Source organism: Eucalyptus grandis, chromosome 11 (assembly GCF_016545825.1).
Source record: "Eucalyptus grandis isolate ANBG69807.140 chromosome 11, ASM1654582v1, whole genome shotgun sequence".
NCBI lineage: Eukaryota > Viridiplantae > Streptophyta > Magnoliopsida > Myrtales > Myrtaceae > Eucalyptus > Eucalyptus grandis.
Window position 1 is genome coordinate 47909044 of NC_052622.1, and position 20244 is coordinate 47929287.

At 37.4% G+C, this 20244-nt stretch overlaps 3 protein-coding genes across 3 annotated transcripts; all 3 read right to left on the reverse strand.

Annotated features, from left to right (window-relative positions):
- Positions 1 to 571: 571 nt before the first annotated feature.
- On the reverse strand, positions 572 to 2642 carry LOC108960182 (protein PYRICULARIA ORYZAE RESISTANCE 21). The gene is made up of 3 exons (XM_018875166.2): positions 2524 to 2642; positions 2259 to 2340; positions 572 to 1610 (listed from the first exon to the last, which is right to left on the reverse strand). Exons 1-3 carry the CDS (start codon positions 2533 to 2535, stop codon positions 901 to 903), a joined length of 804 nt encoding a protein of 267 aa, XP_018730711.2. The 5' UTR covers positions 2536 to 2642; the 3' UTR covers positions 572 to 900.
- A 4804-nt stretch (positions 2643 to 7446) lies between these two features.
- LOC104445598 lies at positions 7447 to 9112 on the reverse strand. The gene is made up of 3 exons (XM_010059501.3): positions 8825 to 9112; positions 8430 to 8511; positions 7447 to 8259 (listed from the first exon to the last, which is right to left on the reverse strand). The coding sequence occupies exons 1-3, from the start codon at positions 8831 to 8833 to the stop codon at positions 8006 to 8008; spliced, it is 345 nt and encodes a 114-aa protein (XP_010057803.1). The 5' UTR covers positions 8834 to 9112; the 3' UTR covers positions 7447 to 8005.
- A 1659-nt stretch (positions 9113 to 10771) lies between these two features.
- On the reverse strand, positions 10772 to 12585 carry LOC108960184 (protein PYRICULARIA ORYZAE RESISTANCE 21-like). Its single transcript, XM_018875167.2, has 3 exons — positions 12551 to 12585; positions 12286 to 12367; positions 10772 to 11697 (listed from the first exon to the last, which is right to left on the reverse strand). Exons 1-3 carry the CDS (start codon positions 12560 to 12562, stop codon positions 11192 to 11194), a joined length of 600 nt encoding a protein of 199 aa, XP_018730712.1. The 5' UTR covers positions 12563 to 12585; the 3' UTR covers positions 10772 to 11191.
- Positions 12586 to 20244: the final 7659 nt, after the last annotated feature.

Below are 20244 nucleotides of genomic sequence, written 5' to 3' on the forward strand. Positions count from 1 at the left end.
TCAAATCCATACTAAACTTTCTTGAAAACACCATGGAGAAATTTTAAGAGAAACTGTCAATCAGTCCTAAACTTGCTATATGGATGCTAATCTAATCCTATTTTTTTTTTTTTTTTTAGTTTTATCAATTTGGTCCTTAATCTTTATATGAAATTCCAATATAGTCCTTCTTGCCGATTTTCATTAGGAATCGCTGACATGGTGGTGTTACAAAGCATGATCGGCGATGATTAAACTACAATGTTAACAATTTTCAAAGAAAATTAGCCAAAATGATAAATTAGAATTTGCTACCAAAGTTTAAAAGTAACTTAGCAAAATCAAAAAATTTAATATTGAATTGTCTTCTATATAATACGTTTAGAACTAATTGGGTAATTATTTCGAAAATTTCTATTTAGTATACTTCTTTTTTTGTATTCCAAAGCTCATTCTCATTGTTGATATTTTATAATCTGTTTCTGTCTCTCCGTCCTATTCACGTCCAATGAAATGATTCCTATAGATCCCGAAGTACAAAAGAAGATGGAAAAAGAAAACTCATCATCTAAATAAACTATATTGGCCATGATACTCGCGTAACCGTATATTACAAGTAATAAATCAGCAAATACATTAGAGACCACCGAAGGTGATAGAGGGTAATAAGTTAAAACCTATGAAACAACATATCAACCGTCTTGCGCACACATAATCAAGACGCAACGCCAACACATATCTAATGGAATATCTTGTATACCATGCTAAAGTCTCATTTTCGTAACTCAAAATAGTTGGTATTTATTAAGGCAGTGAAGAGAGTATCGTGCAAGGTAAAAGATCCATGTGGTGATATCATAGATCTTGAAAAAACACCAAGTCGTGGGAAACCTCATTTCAACAAATGCCTCACAACTCTCCTCACATAAGTGAACAGGGAGTTTCGCACTCGTCGCCGGCATTGATGCATACCGGCCTTCCGTAGCCACAACCATGCAGGGTCCATGATGAAGAGACGTTTCCATAACTGCAGTGATCGCAGCACCGTGGGTAAATAGGTCTCCGGCATCTGCACTCGTGGGCTGGCCAACCACACCCGTCATGGCACATCAGTGGCCTCTTGCATCTGCACTCGTGGACTGGCCTCCCACACCCACCATGGCACATCGGTGGCCTGTTACATTTGCACTCGTGGGCTGGCCTCCCGCATCCATCAGCACACATTGGTGGCCTCCTGCAGTGACAGTTGCAGAGACAGAACCAACCACAACCCTGATTATGACATGAGGGACAAACATACAGCTTCCCGATCATATACACCGGTGGGTAACCTATCACCAGTGGAGGTTTTTTGGAGGGTTCTTCCGTTGAATGAACCTTTGTAGAGTTTTCCTTTTCTTTTTCTTTTTCTTTTTCTTTTTCTTTTTCATTTTTTTCCTTTTTCTTTTTCATTTTCTTTTCCTTTTCTTTTCCTTTTTCTTTTTCTCTTTCTTTTTCTTTTTCTATGTCGATGCCTAAAATGAAATCTTTTCCCTTGCAACATATCTTTTGTTGGACCTTCTTGGGATCGCAACCCACCACCTTGATCTTCACTGTGTTTTTTTTCTCGTCGAAGGTTGGATCTTTTACTTCTGCGATCACAAAGTTTTATTAGCTCCATGTATTACGAACACTCGGTGCTATTCATCATAAATAGTAGTAGGTAAAGATGCGCTACACATTAGGGGTGATTGGCCCCTGATCCGGTCCAATGGAACCGGTTACTATTTTTTTTTTTTTTTCATTTTCCATCTAAATATCTTATTATAATACAAAGCATGATTGGAAACAACTTAAGAACTCAATACAAATCTTATGCTACCATCGAAATATCTTATTGTCTAATTATAAGCTCTTATTACCTCGAAAATAATAAATTAAACCCACTAATTTTTTTATGAAATTAAAATAATAAAAAAGTATATTTAGTCTGTCCAATCTGGTTTGTTTTCCCCTTAGAATGGAGAACCAGACCCCCTGGACACCGGTTCCACTTTTTAGGAACTAGGAACCGACCAACACTCCCTAGAACTAAACTAAACTGGCCGATTTAGTCTTGTTCGGGTGATTCCCGATCCAAGATGTCTGTTTTATACACCCCTATAATACATAATAGAACTTATGCATGTACTGAGAAAGAGGAAAAGGAAGAAAAAGAATCGATGTATACCTCTGTTCTTCATCGACACGATAAGAGCAGTATGCAGATTAATTAATTGAGGTAAAGGCAAGGGACTCACGGGGGATATCAGACAGGATTTTCCTGATCTTCTTGTAACAGCGACAACACTGAAGATCCACTTTGATCACCATCTCCGTGACCTATAACATTGAAAGCAAGCATAACAAAACTTGCTACAACATTGGGAAAGTATGGTCAAGAAGCTAAGTTCGAAAATTTAGATGAGACATCAAGATGAGAAGAACAGGAAGAGAATCGAATAGAAGAAAGCGAGAAGATCGATGAGATAAACAGGCAAGCTGAAGTGAATGCGGATTTTGCACCTGCTCTGCCATGTTTCTTGAGCTAATAATATGAACTGCCTCCGCATAATTACATCACCGCGTCACCTGCATTATTGGGCTTTCACTTGTTTTACCTTCCATCATCAACAGAACTACACTCGATCAAAGTCGGTACTACAATAGAAACAGGAAAAGCACAGAGGCGACTGCTGGAATTTCATAGGTGAATGTGTTGGGTTGAAACATATCGTTTACACGTTTCGAAGGTTGGCCAGTACATGCAATCGAAATTGTATGGATTGCCAATCAAGTTTGTTGCAAAACATGCTCGAACAGTAATAAACAAAACAAGAAGGTAACTTAGATATTGGATGCACTAATTCAATCAATGTGACTTACTTCACAGGAAGAGAAACACGGGGTTCAACTATAAATTAAATGATATAAAGGTGATTAGAATCTTACTTGAGTCACTCAAATAGGCATAGTGTTTTTTAGCCTTCAACCACACCCAATAACTCACACAATGTTTAATTCCCATCTCTTCTAACAAAGGAGTGCACAAATCTCATCATGGGATTTATTAACTTCAAATACGAACTCGTTCTTTCATGGATGCACTTCACGATCAGCACTTGAACTCCTGAAAATTCTCCATAAATTCCATTGGAAGCCACCAAGCAGGAGATCACATTCTGCTCATCAATGGCATTGGACAAATACCACTTCCTTGGAGAATATTTATTTTAAACTCTTAAATGGAAACTTTCTCGAGCTGTCTCCAACATTTGACTAGGAAATTGCCGTTCTTTCCGCACCAACCTTACATGGTTTGATTTAAAGCCCAAGTTGGTATTTAAACCCGTGAAAAAATATTTTACTAATTATAGCTTGCCTCGGAATAAAAAAAGAAAAAGAAATCATGACTAGTCCATCAATCCAATATGATTGGTCCGATTCTATATGTGAAAAGCAGCTTTTCAAACAAAAAAAATATGAAACCAAACTATATCAGGAAATCAAAAGATAGTCGAACCAAAAAAACAAAAAAAAAAAAAAAAAAAAAAAAAAAAAAAAAAAAAAAAAACAAAATTGAACAACTCTCCTGTCGACGACATACTAAATCGCACGTACAAAATTTGGTCGGCAATGAGGATAAGGATCATATTGGCCTCTGGAATAATTCTATTTTGTTTTTCTCCATGCCATTCGCAGCTTTTTCCTATTACATTGATTTTCCCACGATTAAATAGACAGCTCAAAGATTGGGGACCGCGAATGTAAAAGTGGAATCCATCAGTGTAAAGAGCTTGAGCCATCGATTAGAAAGAGCAAAGAAACTTCCCTTATCATGCCACTATTACGTAGTTACGAAGTCGCCATCCGCAGCACAAGGTGACGTGGACTCCTTTAATGATGTGTACGAATCGCGGATGATCACTAAGTAGGTTAAGTTCGGCTTGTAATTTAGGAGGGACTAAAGTCGAGAACTTGAGAAGCTTGACATGTTATCAATAAATCGCTGACTGTACATACTCTTAGGATTTGTAATCAATCTGTTCAAGGAGCTCGGGGGTAAATCTCAAAAACTGAATCCTCAAATATTGTTATATGACTAACCAGAAAACCCTAAACCTTGTGTTTTTCCCTTATTCCTGTACGCACCATTATCAGATACATTATAAGTGCAGGTCTCTTTTGGTCGCGAGAACCTGATGACACGGAGGCAGACTAACGGCGGATTGGGCACAACTCCAGCAAGAGGTCCCAGTCTCGTCGCTCAACAGCTAGCCACAGAAGACTTCATGACCTTCTGCTCAAGTGTACTTCATGGCGGCCCGCCGCTGCCGAAGAGCAGTACGATGCGAGGACGGAAGCCCCTTTGGCTCAGGATTCTTGTGGGCAAGCCACCCCCAACATGAGTTCTGGAGCTTCTCTAGAGGAACAGAGCACAAAATACCCATGCCAGAGTGTGTTGAATAATGGCATTATACATACCCAAAGAAGAGGTAAAAGTTGCCCAAAAAGTCCTAACCTATTATACTTGTAACAATTCAACTGGAAATCTCTGACTCGGTTGTCTAATGTGGTGCGACAAGCTTTGATGTAGATAATTTTTAAAATTTCTAAGGTTTTTCTGAAATTTTTATAACTTTTTTGTTTTCCTTTTCTTTTTATGTTGCGTTTTGTTTTGTTTTTTGTTTTTCCTTCTTCCTCAGTGCTCGGGCAATCGAACTCAGATAGGGGCCAGCGAGGCTCGCCCTCACCAGATTTGGAGAGGGCTGACCTTGTTGGGCTTGCCCTCACATGGACCGGCAATTAGTGAAGGAAGAAGAAAACAGAAAAAAGAAACAAAACAAAAAAAAAAAAAAAAAAATTATAAAAATTGAAAATTTTAAACTTAAAAAATTGTTCTTATTAACGCCAACTGTGTTGCATAGGACGGTGGGGGTGTTTACATTAGCGATTTCCAGTCAAAATTAGCTAAATGAATCATATTGGGAAATACTAAATAGCCAATTGAAAGGTTTTGAATAAAATTATCATACAAATGCAAGATTTTCAGTCAAAATTGGCTAAATGAATCATATTGGGAAATACTAAATAGCCAAATTGAAATGTTTTGAATAAAATTATCATAGATTTGTGAATTTTTTTATAATTATTTCAAAAAAAGTAATTTAAAAGAAATGAACTCAAACAGATAACATGGGAAATTAGCCACACCCATCAATTTTAGAGAGAGAGAGAGAGAGAAGAGAAGAGGGGGTTGTTTCATGTTCTTGGGGCCCTAATGGAATGAAGATGGTTGTCTTTTGGATGGGGACGGGTTGAGAGATACAGAGAGATACAGAGAGATAGAGCATGTGGTCGTATCTACTGATAGCTGCCCACCAGTTACCACTTAACTTTTTGTTGCCTCCTTTGTTTTGTACTTTCTCCTTTTTTCTCTTTCTTTCATCATGGCTCTTGTAATGATTTTAGATTTCAATTCCCATTCCTAATACGTGGTTTTCTTGCTTCGCAGTTTCAGTGTCGAAGTTGGTTCTCTCGAAAATAGCGATTCCAAAGTCAATAATGAAGTAGGGGCAACTCTTGCTTTTTTTTATTAGACACCAAAAGATTTCACTAAGTGCCGCCATGAATCAAACCACCGCTAGAAAAGCAAAAGTATCGATTTTTTCTATGCAGAAATTTTTTTGGTAATTATTACGCTTTTATGAAATTTAACTATTTTTATATTTTGCAATATGAGACTGACTTGTGATCAATTACAATTGAAGATTGTGGAAGTAATTGTTTTTTTACCATAAGCTCGTAAAATTAATTTATCATGTTCTGTTTATCAAGTTAGTGTTCTGAGGAGCAAATCTTTCTCTAAGGTCGGAAAAAGACGACGTTCTTTAATGTGTTTGTATCATGTCTAGCTTGATCGAGTGAAATCCGTGAATAGAATGAGTGAACTAAACAAATTTGAAATCCTCATGATTATGAAAATGTTTCAGATGGGTTTAACATCAACAGAAAATTTTCCCTCTTCTTTTGTTCTTTTAGGTTCCATACTTGAAAATTATGACATTATAATAGCCTTTGGACTTGTAGGTTTTTTTCAAAAGATATAAACGGAATTGCTTCTAGTAAACTTGGTGCATTATATTTTTCAACCATCCTAAATGTTATTATTACGAGAATGTAGCATTTTTCCAGATATATATCTCTGCCAATTTCCTTACATTGACTAACATGGCAATTTGCTTTGAGATATCAACCAGCATTATAGCGAAATATATTGGCGGACGTAATTGATCAATATATTTGGCTATTTGCCGTGCCATGAACTTTTGTTTATTTCTATTCCAATTTCCTGAAATTGGTAGACGTAATTGATCAATACATTCGGTGCCATGCAAACTTCTTTAGATGGCAAAGCAATTATGAATGTTCTTTTTTATTATTATCCAAATGTCCATAGAATATGGCTTGAATTTGTCCCCCAATACTATTTGGGAGAATGCTTCTAGATGAATTTGTCACAATGATTTGTCAAAATATAAACGGAATTGTTTCTAGTGAATATATAAATTGGTATCAATATAATAGTTTTAGGATTATTATTTTTTTTTTGCACTTTCTCCATAAGTTGGTGGACTACATTGTTCAATACATAAGGCATCACACCATGTCTTTAACAGTAGTTTGGAGGGAAGGAGAAAGGGGGGGGAGAGAACAACCAGAAGTCCCTCGTATCTGTCATTGTGTTAATTTGATGGCTTGATCTCGTTTATATTAGCAAATCCCAACTTGGGAATATCATGAAGTCTACAACAAGCGAAAGGAAGAGAGCTCTTCATCCGAAAAAATAATTTCATATGGTCGGTTTACCTACCAGGGCTTGGGCGCATGACTCACTTGGTCCATGATATTAACAAGGTATTTCCTAAGCTTAGGATCGACCTATTAAAAGGACCTAACGCGATCTTCGTCATCATTAGAAGAATAACATTGAGGGGCCACTTTTCAGAGCAACTCCTCAAGCCAGATGAGCACATCGTGTGCACTTCAAGAATGATGTTAAATGCAGTTTTAGGGCAACTTGATTTAGAGTTGGACCGAACAAACCAAATTGTGCAACTAAATTATTCCCCATCATTCACTGAAACTGCACCGAAAGTCACCCTCTGCGTTTGTCTTGCAAGGCAATTTAAGAAGAGCTTTTATCTTGCCTGGCTTTCATTTTCCATCACACGTGAATCCATTACGGCAAGGATGAGTTCTGCTGTGACTTCATAATCCTAATGTCCTAGAGTTCTCCGATGACTTGTCAAATCATAAAGATCAAGACCAGCAGTGAGAATTGAAACATGGCCATTAAATAGTGCACCGACCTGCTATTTCACATAATGAATCACCAAAGACGCAAGTTAGAGACATGAATATGTGTGGGATGAGAGGATGAGAGGAGATATGAAAAGGACTCGATTTTATTGAATGAAGAAACCGACAAGCAACAAGTCATGGTGTGAACATATTTGACCACATATAGCACCACACTAGGCCATCAACCTGATCAATCTTTCTACGTCCACAATGATAAAGACGCCTAGATAGCCCTAAACATTTGACTTGCGAATCTTTCACAAGTTCCTACAATAGTAATTGACATGAGAAACTTTGAACTTGATCACATAAAGGTGCATGTAGTGGCCATATCTTCACTAAAGTAATCACACCATGACACTAACAAGCTGGTCTATCACATCCATTCGCCCATCACCGGCCTCCCCTGCCCAGGATAGGAACCTCTATTCCCACCCGGATACTCACAAGCCGGTCTTCCACATCCATCATAGCACATCACCAGCCTCCTCTACACGCAATAGCATGGTCCCCCACAATACCCTCCATAACATGGGGGACAACAACACGCCCCCATTGTTGGATACACCCGCACCATTGGATACCCTGGCGGGTAGCCCATCACCAGCTTTGGTGCATCTGGAGGCGGTGGTGGGGGCACCTGCTACGGAGCCTTCTGTGGATGAGCTTTGTGGGCTTTCCGGCGCAGTTCTGGCACCAGCGCAGGAGCAGGCTGCTTGGCGGTTTCTTTAGGTGGCAAATTGAACCTGACTGTTTTGGGCTTCTTGGGCAGGATCTCGACGCTCTGTACCGTCTTGCCACCCTTGCAGATGATCTTCCGCTTGATTTTCTCCGGGCTGCAGCACACGGAGATTAAAACCGTGTTCTGCTTTTCATTGTAAATCCGGTCTCGGATATCTGTTGTTCACAAATTAATTCATAGCAAACTCAGTCGAATTAAGTTATCGCCAATGCAATAGTAATTACAAATCAGGAAATGATAACAATTTGAAACTAAAAGGAGGGGAAGTTAAAAAAGAAGAAAATAAAACAGAGAGAGAGAGAGAGAGAGAGAGAGAGAGACTCACGGGTAATTTTGCAGAGAACTTCGTGTATCTTCTTGCAGCAGCGTGAGCACTGCAGATTCACCTCTATCAACATTCTGGTCAACTGCAACAAACAAGAACAATACCAAAATCAATAAAGCCACGTGTATCAAATGAATGGGAAGAACAATTCGGGGTTTTCCTTCTCCTAATCGTTTGCAGAGAAAGTATACGGGGGAAGATGAAAAACAGAGAAATGAACAAGATGGACCCAACAAAATAATAACCCAAATGGAGAGATGGTTGCTCTGAATAATTACAATCATGGAATCAAAGGAAAAAAAACGACCCAGAAAAGAAGAAGGAAGAAAAATGGAGTTGGCGGGTGTCAAGAGAGATGAGTTCGAGGAAAGAGGAGGAGGAGGAGGAGGATTCACCTCTGCCATAGCTGGGGGAGAGACAAGATCTGGAGAGCTCCGAAGATGAGTGAATGGGAGTGTGAAGTGGTTATGGAAGGATCGAGTGATGAGGGGGCGTAAGTGACAGATGAATATGAACGCTAGAGAAAGAGAACAGACTGGTTAAGGAAGAGAAAGGTCCATATTCATTGGCGAGAAAATATTGCGAGAAAACATTCCACTCAAGCCTCTCTCTCTCTCTCTCTCTCTCTCCCCGTTACGTTACCGACGCACAGACACCCCCTCTCTCCGCCAGTCAACCAAAGTGTGCGGCCAACTGGTATTTTGGTGAGACTAAGGAAAAGGAACTTGGCCGAACGTATGTTGGTTCGCACGTCACTGTCACGTTGAATACTAGGCGGACCATGCGTTGCACTAAAGGCGTCCATCGTACCATAAAAGCCAAAATAACCATGTACAAATCTAAAGATAGATTAATGACTTTTACTAACAGAATAGACCATTAATATATGATTCAATACTATTGATTTAATGAGTATTTCCAATATGTATAAAGTTAAGTTGATAAGATATGACTCATTTTTTGTGTTCAATGTATATTATATATTAGATTTGGGATTATGAGTTTATGATGTTATGTGGTAATAATGTGTAGCGGATGATCGAAATATTTATTACACACCATTATTATCATGTTTTTGAGGTCCCTCAATTAGAGTTAAGTAGGACAATAGCAATGATATTAACAAACTTTCGGTGATTGAGTTTTCGGTATGCGTTGAAGATGACTACACACATTTCATTGGATTATAGATACTCTGATAGGTTGATTTAAATGTGAGGCCGTGTCTTTCAGGTAGAGAAAATGATGGTCATATCATTACCCCTATTTATGTCGGATTCAAGATGTGATATTTGTTAGTCTATTCTTACTTATTGTCCATCGTTTCAAAGAGTGAGGGAAACATTGTCTTCCCCCCTTATATAAAAGCCAAGGACTAGCAGTTCTCCTAGACCCACACCGTCTATCTTTTTCAACTCGGCATGATTCATAAAGTGGCACATGGATTTGCCTCGTCTTGTTCAGCAGAAGGACAAGACTATAGGAGAAACTAGAGTCGTGGAGAATTCAAGCTCTCGTGAAAAACGTTGTAAGTTGAGAACAGAGAGAAACCAATTAGCAATTGATGGGGGCAACGTAGTCAAGGAATATGACATGCACCGTAAGGCCCTACCAACTCTTATCATTATTGTTTCCTGACGGAAGGACGATGGGAAGAGGAAGGACCACCACTCCCATAAAACATCTTTATCTGGCGATGTTTCATAAATATCGTGAAAAGGCAACGGTCGAAACTAAAATTTGAATGACTAAACAATTTTGCTTTGTACACGAGCAGACTGGCTTTTCACAAAATCAAATCCACACTAAACTTTCTTGAAAACATCACGGAGAAATTTTCAGGGAAATTGTCTAATCAATCCTAAACTTATTTAATCGAATGCTAATCCAATCCTTTTTTTTTTAATTTTTTTTACCAATTTGGTTCTAAACCTTTATATGAAATTTCAATATAGTCATTATGGCCAATTTTCGTCAAAAATGCTTAACGTGGTAGTGTGTTATAGAGGATGGCTGGCAATAATTGGACCACAACGTTAGCAATTTTAGGGGAAAATTAGCTAAAAGGACTACATCAGAATTTTCTGCAAAAATTTAGAACTGACTTAGCAAAATCGAAAAATTTATGATTGAATTGTCATTTGTACAATAGATTTAGGATTGATTGGGTAATTATTTCAAAAAATTCTATTTAGCATACTTCTTCGTTTGTATTCTAGATCATTCTAATTGTTGATATTTCACAATCTGTCTTTGTCTCTCTGTCCTATTCATGTCTAACGAATGGTTCCAATGGATCCCAAAGTACGAAAATAAATGGAAAAAAAAAAAAACTCTGAGAGTATGGAATCTCATCTAAATAAACTATATCGGCCATGATACACCCATAACCGTATGTTACAAGTATCAAATCAGCAAATACATTAAAGACCACCGTAGGTGATAGGTAATACAAAGGGTAATAAGTTAAAACCTATGTAAGCATAATACAACATATCAACCCGTTTGTGTACACGTAATCAAGATGCGACAACAACATATATCTAATGGAATATACTATATACCATGCTTCTCTCAGTGCATTAATAAATCTTAACTATTGCTGAAATCTCATTTTCATAACTTAATAGTTGGTATTTATTGAGCCAGTAAAGGAAGCATCGTGCGAGGTAGAAGATTCATCTCGTGATTTGATAGATCTCATAAAAACACTAAGTCACGGGAATGAAAACCTCATTTCGGCAAATACTTCAATACTCTCCTCACATGAGCATGCAGGAAGTTTCGCAGTCGTAGCCGGCATTGGTGCATACCGATAGCCTTCCGTAGTCACAACCATGCAGGCATGATGAAGAGGCGTTTCCATAGCTACAGCGATTGCAACACTGTGGGTAAATAGGTCTCCGGCATGTGCACTTGTGGGCCGGTCTCCCACATCCATCAGCGCACATTGGTGGCCCCTCGCAATGACAATTGCATGGACATAACCGACCACAACCCTGATTATGACATGAGAAACAAACGTACACCTTCCCCATCACATACACCGGTTGAGGAGGAGGGGGAGGTGGCGGAGGTGGCGGTGGGGGAGGTGGAGGAGGTGGCGGAGGTGGTGGTGGGGGAGGTGGTGGAGGGAGTATAATATCGATGCGTAGAATGATATCTCCTCCCTTGCAACATATCTTTTGTCGGACCTTCTCAGGATCACAACCCACTACTTTGATCTTCACTGTGTTTTGTTTCTCGTCAAAGGTTCGATCTTTTACTTCTGCATGCACAAAGTTTTATTAGCTCCATTTATCAAGACCACTCGGTGCTATTCATCATAAATAGTAGCAGGTAAAGATGCGACACATAATAGGAGTGATCGGTTTGCAATCTAGTCCAATGGAACTAGTCACTTTTTTTCTTTCATGTTTTCATCTAGATATCATATCATCCAAAGCATGACTAGAAACAAATTAAGAGCCCAAAAAAAATCTTATGCTTCCATCTAGATATCTTATTATTCAATTATAGGTTCTTATTCCCTCGGAAACAATAAACTAAACCCACCAATTTTTGAAAGAAGTAAAATATATATAGTCAGTCTAATCGGGTCTGATTCCCCCTTGGAATGGGGAACCGAAAGACACTCCCAATAATTGGACCAAATTAGCCGATTCAGTTTGATTCGGGTGAATCCTGGTTCGGGCAGTCCGTTGTGCACACTCCTACAGTACACAATAGAACTGATGCACGTACAATGGAGAAAGAGGAAAGGGAAGAAAAAGAATTGATGCATACCTTTGTTATTCATCAACATGATAAGAGAAGTCTGCAGATTAATTAATCAAGGTAAAGGCGAGGGACTCACGAGGGATCTCACACAGGATTTTCTTGATCTTCTTGTAACAGCGACAACATTGAAGATCCACTTTGATTGCCATCTCCGTGACCTTTAACATTGAAAGCAAGCATAACAAATTTAGCTACAACATTGGGAAAGAATGGTCAAGAAGCTAAATTCGAAAATTTAGATGAGACACCAAGATGATAAGAACAGGAAGAGAATCGAATAGAAGAAATCGAGAACATTGATGAGATAAAGAGGCAAGCTGAAGTGAATGCGGATTTTGCACCTGCTCTGCCATGTTTCTTGAGCTGATAAGATGAACTGCCTCCTTAACAAGTTTGGCTGCTTTAAATAGCGAAATGAGAAGGTTCTACGTTGGTTCTGGTGTCACTTTCGCGTTGAATATTAGGAAGAGCATGCGTTAAACTCATGACGCTACAGTATTACATCACCGTGTCACCTGCATTATTGGGCTTTCACTTGTTTGACCTTCCATCATCAAGAGAATTACACTCGATCATAGTCGGTACTAAACAGAAACAGGAAAAACACAGAGGCGACTGCTAAAATTTCATGGGTGAATGTGTTGGGTTGAACCATATCGTTTACACATTTTGATGGTTCGCTCAATACATGCAACGGAAACCGTATGGATTGCCCATCGAGTATGTTGCAAAACATTTGCTCAAACGGTAATAAACAAAACAAGAAGGTAACTCAGATGTTGGATTCACTAGTTCGATCAGTATGACTTACTTCATAGGGAGAGAAACACGGGGTTCAATTATAGAGTAAATGATATAACGGATATTAGAATCATACTTGAGTCACTCAAATAAGCTCAGTGTTTTTTAGCCTTCAACCACACCCAATAACTCGCATAGTGTTCAATTCCCATATCTTTTGACAAAGAAGTTCACAAATCTTATCACAGGATTTATTAACTCCAAACACAAACTCGTTCTTTCGTGGATGCACTTCACGATCAGCACTTGAACTCCTGAAAATTCTCCACGAATTCCATTGGAAGCCACCAAGCAGGAGATCACATTCTGATCACCAACGGCATCGAATAAATACCACCTCCCTGGAGAATATTTATCTTAAACTTTTAAGCGGAAACTTTCTTGAGCTGTCTCCAACATTTGACTGGGAAATTGCCGTTCTTTCCACACCAACTTTACATTGTTTGATCCAAAGTCCAAGTTGGTTTTTGAAACCGTGACATGATTCTAATAAAGTATATCAAACGACAAAATGTTAAGTCATAAGTTAGACCATGTTGGATTATTAAAAAGATGAGTTATGCGTATATGAAAGTGGTAGTGACAATACAATAGAAATTCAATACTTTTATATGGGGAGATGATAAAGAGGAAACCCAAATATTTATTTGTTAACATATGCAGTCAGATCCACTTTCACTCAAAAATTTAAGCTAATGAATTATGTGCTAACTTAGATAATTAACTACTCTCCACCATGCCAATTCTCTGATACAATATTTTTTTTTAACAAAATTTATGCGTGCATCTTAACAGAAGGCTTAGTGTAGAAAATATTATTTAGGGACACAATGTATGGAACTTAGGACAAATTTCACAATGCAAATCAGGTATCATCTTCCTACCAAACCTCCACAACCCTTGGGAAAAAGGTATGAAATCTAAAAACTCCATCGAAAATTAGACTACTCATATGAAGTGTGTTAGTGGTGATCGGTTCTAACATGACTTAGTTCCCACCCTGAAACCGGACCAAATATGGTTGGTTACCAGTTTGTGAAACTCTGAATTGGTCCACCCAGTCTTGGAACAGGACCAGACCAGACCGATTGGCCTTCAATCCTGAAACCGGCGATTTCTTCTTCTTGGTTTTTTCTATTCCCTAAGAGTAGGAGTTCCCTAATATTAAAAGAAAAAAGCATTACTAGTTGCAGTTTGCTTCAGGAAAGGAAAAAAAAAAAACAACAAGAAGAAGAAATCATGGCTAGTCCGTCAATCCGATACTATTGGTCCAGTTCTTTACGTGGAAAGCAGCTTTTTCAAACAAAAATAATAATAATATGGAACCAAACTATATCAGGAAATCAAAGGATAGTGGAACCAAAAAAAAAAAAAAAAAAAAAAAAAATTTTGAATAATTCTTCTATCGACCATAGACCATACACAATTCGGTTGGCAATGGGGATGAGGATCATGTTGGTCTTTGGAATGATTCTATTTTGTTTCTCTCCATGACACTCGCAGCCTTGTACTATCACGTTGATTTTTCCACGATTAAATAGACAGCCCTAAGATTGGGGACGGCGAATATGACAGTGGAATCCATCAGTGTAAAGAGCATGAGCTATCGATTAGAAAGAACAGAGAAGCTTCCCTTGTCAAGCCACTATCACGTGGTTAAAGAGTCGCCATCCGCAGCACAGGGTGACATAGACTCCATTTGTGATGATCATGGATCACGGATTATCACTAATAAGGTTAAATGTGGCTTGTAATTTGGGTGGGACTAAAGTTGAGAACTTGAGAATATTGGCATTTATCAATAAATCGCTAACTGTACATGTTCTAGGATCTGTAAACAATCTGTTCAAGGAGCTTGGGTTAAATCTAAAAAACTGAATACACAGCCGCGATAGAGAGAAGAGAGGGCGCCGCCGATTCTCTCCATTGCCACGACTTCGCCTCCTTGCCGACGCTGACCTCCCTTGTCTTCAAACTTCTCTATTGCTGTGGATCGCTGCACCCACACAAGCAATGGAGCTGCTGTGCCATCGCTGATCAAGAAGCTCCCCAGGACACACTCCAACCCGCACGTCCAGCAGCCATCATCCGTCTTTGCTTCGCCCTACTAAGCCATGACCAGCACGACTCAGGATCGTCTGAATCACCGTCATCATGTTTATGTTTTAGAGCTAGCGAGACTCTTGTGGAGTTCCATCTAGCCCGACGGTGTCTTGAAGTGTTTTTCTGATTGTTCCAACAACACCGGCGACCATCCAACTACCCCACGTGGTTTTGCTCTTATTCTCTTTTGCAGGATTCGCCGACATCCAGCAAGGCCATCGTCTCCCCACATACGTGAAAATCACGCCAGATTTTTGTGGCCACCGCTCGCGAGCCTGAAGTCCAAGCTGCATCTCTCACTGCCCCGAAGTCCACAGTCAAAACAAGTACCACGTTTTTGGTTAAATAAGTCCAAGAGGTAGATTTGTCTTCTTCTGGGTGTTGTCCATTAGTGAGACTGGTGCGTGGCTTTTCGTGAGTCTATTTCATCTAAGCAAAGGAATATTTTTTTGGGTAAGGATAACGCGAAGAGTTTGATCTGTAGTGACGTACAAATTTCGTAAAAAGAAAAATAGCCAATGGTTCTTTGTCGAGAAACCGTCACCACCGAGCTTCACCATCGAGAACTTGCTGCTCCCAGCCTACGCCGCGCGACGATCTGCCGTTACCGTTGCTGATCTTTCACCAATTTGCGGAGTTGTTCCTCTGTTTAGCCGGACGAGCCACTCCGAGACTACCATGCCAAGCTAGCCTTGCCGCTCTAGGTGACTCCACAGTGATCCATCCGAGCACCGTCGGTCTACATCATCGCGAGTAGTCTCGCGAGCTTGCCAGATACCATTGCCATACAGCTCGTGAGCCATCCACATTGCCGAGACCAACACCGTCAGCCGCCCTCGTGATCCTCTTGTTAGCTTGAATTTAGAAACAACGTCCACGGATTAGGTAATGATCATCATGACCTTCAAATTTCACTGCTATTTTAAATGATTGTTATCTAGCTATGATTTTGTTGAAATTTTAGGCGTTACCAGAGAGGATATTATTGGCAAAAAAAATCATTATAATTACTTATTTGATCCGTAAAACTTCAGATCACTTTTTTAATTGTTTTAATTTTTTTCTCATTCAGGTTTAAAATCACTATAATTACTAATTTGATCTGTAATACTTTGGATCATCTTTGCATTTGGTGATGTCTAGGGTTAAAAAATAATTGTTAATCTAATCCGTGAGACGATAGATTATTTTTCAATTATTTAATCCTTTGTGCAAAATCTTGATTAATACCTTGAGTTGGATTGAATATGATGCTTATATGTGATAACTGCCTATTTTGAAAAAAAAAAAAAAAAAACAAATCGCATCGCATGATAGACAAGGTAGTTTCCTAAAAATGCTAAGATTGCATGTTTAGAATTTATCTAGTTAGATTTTTAGATTAGATTTGTATCTTAAGGTAGGATCTACTTAATTAAGATAAGTTTCCGAATTAAAATAGAATTTAGTCTAAATTATTTCCTAGTTTAAATAGGATAACTTGTCAGGTTTGGTAGTCAATTTTCATTAATTAGTTATTTCGATTTTAATGAAAATACCAACAAAATATAATGTGCATTAGGTTCATTTAATTAAAAATTACTTATCAACATAACTAAGTCATGTAGTTAAAGTGCGTGTAATATAGGTAAGTTTTAATTTCAAGATAAGAGAAAACCTCAAAAGTAATTGCTTGCTCAGCAAGAAAACAATCACTCCAAGCCCCCACCCACAATAATATATAAATCAAGGAAATAAATGGCTCGCCAGATTTGACCTATCTACTCTAAAAGTAGAGAAGCACAAGATTTAACTAAAAATCAAATGACATGACGGAGGGTAGGTTATCCAGCTTTAAACTTTGAAAAGAAAAGAAAAAACCTTATTCAGCTATCTCCAACATGGGGTAGGTTATCTCCCCATTTTTCTCCAAACCGACTTTCCATAATTTGATATGAAGTCCAAGTTAGAATTTGAACATATAAACATAAAATATATATAAAAAATAGATATGTTTATATTTATAAATATATTTATTTATTTATTAAACATAAAATATATTTATATAAAAAATGGATATGATCTATATAAATATATATTATATTTTTTATAATTTAATCAAAGTATATCAAATTCCAAGGTTATGTTGGACCACACAACTTGCATAGAACTTATGCAGATATATTTATATATTTATATAAAATATAAAATATATATATTTATATAAAATATAATATATATATATTTATATAAAATATAAAATATATATTTTTATATAAAAATATAAACATATTTATTTTTATATAAATATATTTATTTTATAAATCAATCTGTACAAAGTACATTATGAAATTATAGAATCGTGAAAAGAAGCCAAGAATCATTCTCCATCGACAGTAGACCAAATTACATGGGTACAATTTGTTTGGCAACTTACATTAGATTTGAAAAAAGATGACCATAAATGTAGTAGTGGAATTCATCTGTGGCCACCCTTCCAACATGGAAGGGGGAGGTGAGGGGTTCAAATCTCCACCTTCTCGGGGGGATGGGGTGGGGATGCGTAAGTTTCAGGAGTGGGTTTCGACTCCCACGCCTTGCAAGAGGCAGGGCAAAAGTCTGAGAGTAAGTGTAGAGTAGAAATAGAGTATGACTGATAAAAAAAAAAAAAGTGCGAGAAGCTAGTGAATAGAGAGAACAAGAAGCTTACAAAATTCAAAGTGCGTGGCTGTTAATTTTATCTTAATGCCGTAAAAGGATCGGGCACATTGGAAAATTCCCTTAATTAATTACTAGTGTTGAGCATAATGCGAATCAATATGTAAGGAAGAAATATAAAAATTGAGAATTACCTCCAAAAAAAAGGAAAAAAAAAAAAAAGAATAGCTATTTTTAAAGCTGCCGGAATGGTTGGTGTATGAAAGTTGATATTAATCTTTTGCAAAGGTAAATATTGGAATTGATAAAAAGTAAGATGAGATGGTCGTTTGTTTAAAAATATATAGAATTTTATTCTTTATTTGCCTACGTAATCTGCCTTCGTTGCCAAAATTGGTAGGCTCACGTAAGCACGAATAGTACATTGTGTGACAGCAATATTAGACATATCAGCGTGTTATCTATAAATCGTTAAGTGTGCCCGTTTTAGGGCTTTCAAATCGTTCTTCTACTTTCTATAAATATAGATGCTCGATTTTGTTTTGCTTAGATAAAGTAAAAAAAAAAAAATGATTAGCCGGCATACCATATAAGTTGTCAAGATACAAGTAGATTACGATACAATTTTATCTAAAGTCCACTTAATTTGAAGTTGTTACCAAAAAAAAAAAAAAAAAGAACAGTTGATAAGATTTGATTGATTAGTTTATCGTTCCACAAATTTTTTTAATCTTACATTTCAAACAAATTTAAATAATGAAGTAGGAATAATGATCTCAAGTTTTAATTTGGTCATTTGAAAGATTGAAACAAAATGACAATTGAAGAACGTTTAAGGATAAAGAAATCCAAATACAATAGAATAAAAACGAAATTAAATTTGCAAAAAAAAACCCAAAATTCCTGTCAAAATTTTTATAAATCGTTAAGTAAAAATCATCCATATTATTGTTAAAGCATACTTCTTGCTATTAGTGAGACAAATGTGTACATATTGAGTATAGTATGTTTGTATAAAAAAATTGATTGCACAGAAGCATGATTTTGTATGGCGATGTACAAGTGTATATGGGTATGGTATAGCTAATATGAACATGAACAAGGCGCAAGGTATACAGATGAGTATTCAAGGGATAGTAGGTTATGGAATATGGAAATATAGTTTTGTACTTTTTATATGGAGGAACACATATGATGTAGCTGGAGAGGTAAGGGAGCTACGGGATATGCAATTCAGAAAATCCTCTGCACACAACCTTCCATAAGTAAGTCGTAACTTATTTATTGAGGCACGCCGCCGCCTTTAGACATGCAAAAATTGTCTTCACGTTCCACAATATCTACCGGCCCAGGAAGATTGCAAAGCACCGGCTGGATCTTTTTGTCCTTTCTCTGTCATAATTTCTGATCCTTTTGCCGACTTAGAAATGGTAACTAAACCGTTCAACGATGGATGTTCACATGCATATATTCTTCACAATTTTCTTCCTAATTAAGCAAAGACTAAGCTGTTAAGGATTTGACTTCAGCTCCCAACTTCTTCTTCAACTTGGACTCTTCAACTTTTAACTTGTTCTTCAAGACTTTCCAATCTATTTCTTTGACTTTTCTTCTTCGATCTTCTAAAGCAGCCTGAGAAGTCCGGATAGTTCATGAAAATGGATCACAATTTTCAACCGTTCGCTTAATCTTTTTTCTTCTACTATAAGAGATGTCATTAAAAAAGTTTGAGACATCACTTATTTTTTAATTAAAAATGTACATATCAAACTTAGCTAGTTAATAGCTTAACTTTTATGAAAAATGCTTATAATTTTCTCACATTATAAATTTAGAAGTAAACATATGACTTGCAAGAGGAATAGAAATACTCGGAGTGCCATAATTTGTACAGACACTCACTTGAGTGTCAAAAATTTTAAAAACTGACCACTTAGTATCATTGGTGATTTTTCTCTTGAGAAAATCTGATGTGGCATTATTTAAGAATATATTATTAAATTATGTCTTGAGTTTGAGCCCATATACGATACTCAACCTGCATGTTGTGAAACATATGTCTGATATTGATGTGCTAAAGTCACAATTGAGTGCTGAGTTTGAAATGAAAATTTAGGTACTGCTAAGAAAATATTGGATATAAAGATTTTGCTTGATAGGGTTGCAAGAATGTTGTGTCTGTCTTAAAAGAAATATATTGAGAAGATTGTGACATGTTTTAACATACAATCGGCAAAATTTGTAAGTACTCCTTTAGTTGCACATTTTGAACTTTCTTAGAAGTTGCCATTATAGATTGAGGAGAAGGAGGGGCATATGTCTCGTGTTCCTTATTCTAGTGCAGTAGGTAGTATTATGTACGCCATGGTATGCACTAGATCTAACATTTCACAAGCTGTAAGCGTTGTCAACCGTTACATGAAAAGCCCAAGTAAGATGCATTGGGAAGCTATGAAATGGATCATTAGGTATTTAAAGGGGACAACAAATGTTG

Excerpts from the sequence above, each read along its gene's own strand:
- LOC108960184 (XM_018875167.2), bottom strand. Across the intron at positions 11,698-12,285 it reads AATCCTGTGTGAGATCCCTC|AAGTAAAAGATCGAACCTTT; the intron begins GTGAGTCCCTCG and ends TTGTGCATGCAG.
- LOC104445598 (XM_010059501.3), bottom strand. Across the intron at positions 8,260-8,429 it reads AGTTCTCTGCAAAATTACCC|ATATCCGAGACCGGATTTAC; the intron begins GTGAGTCTCTCT and ends TGTGAACAACAG.
- LOC108960182 (XM_018875166.2), bottom strand. Across the intron at positions 1,611-2,258 it reads AATCCTGTCTGATATCCCCC|AAGTAAAAGATCCAACCTTC; the intron begins GTGAGTCCCTTG and ends TTGTGATCGCAG.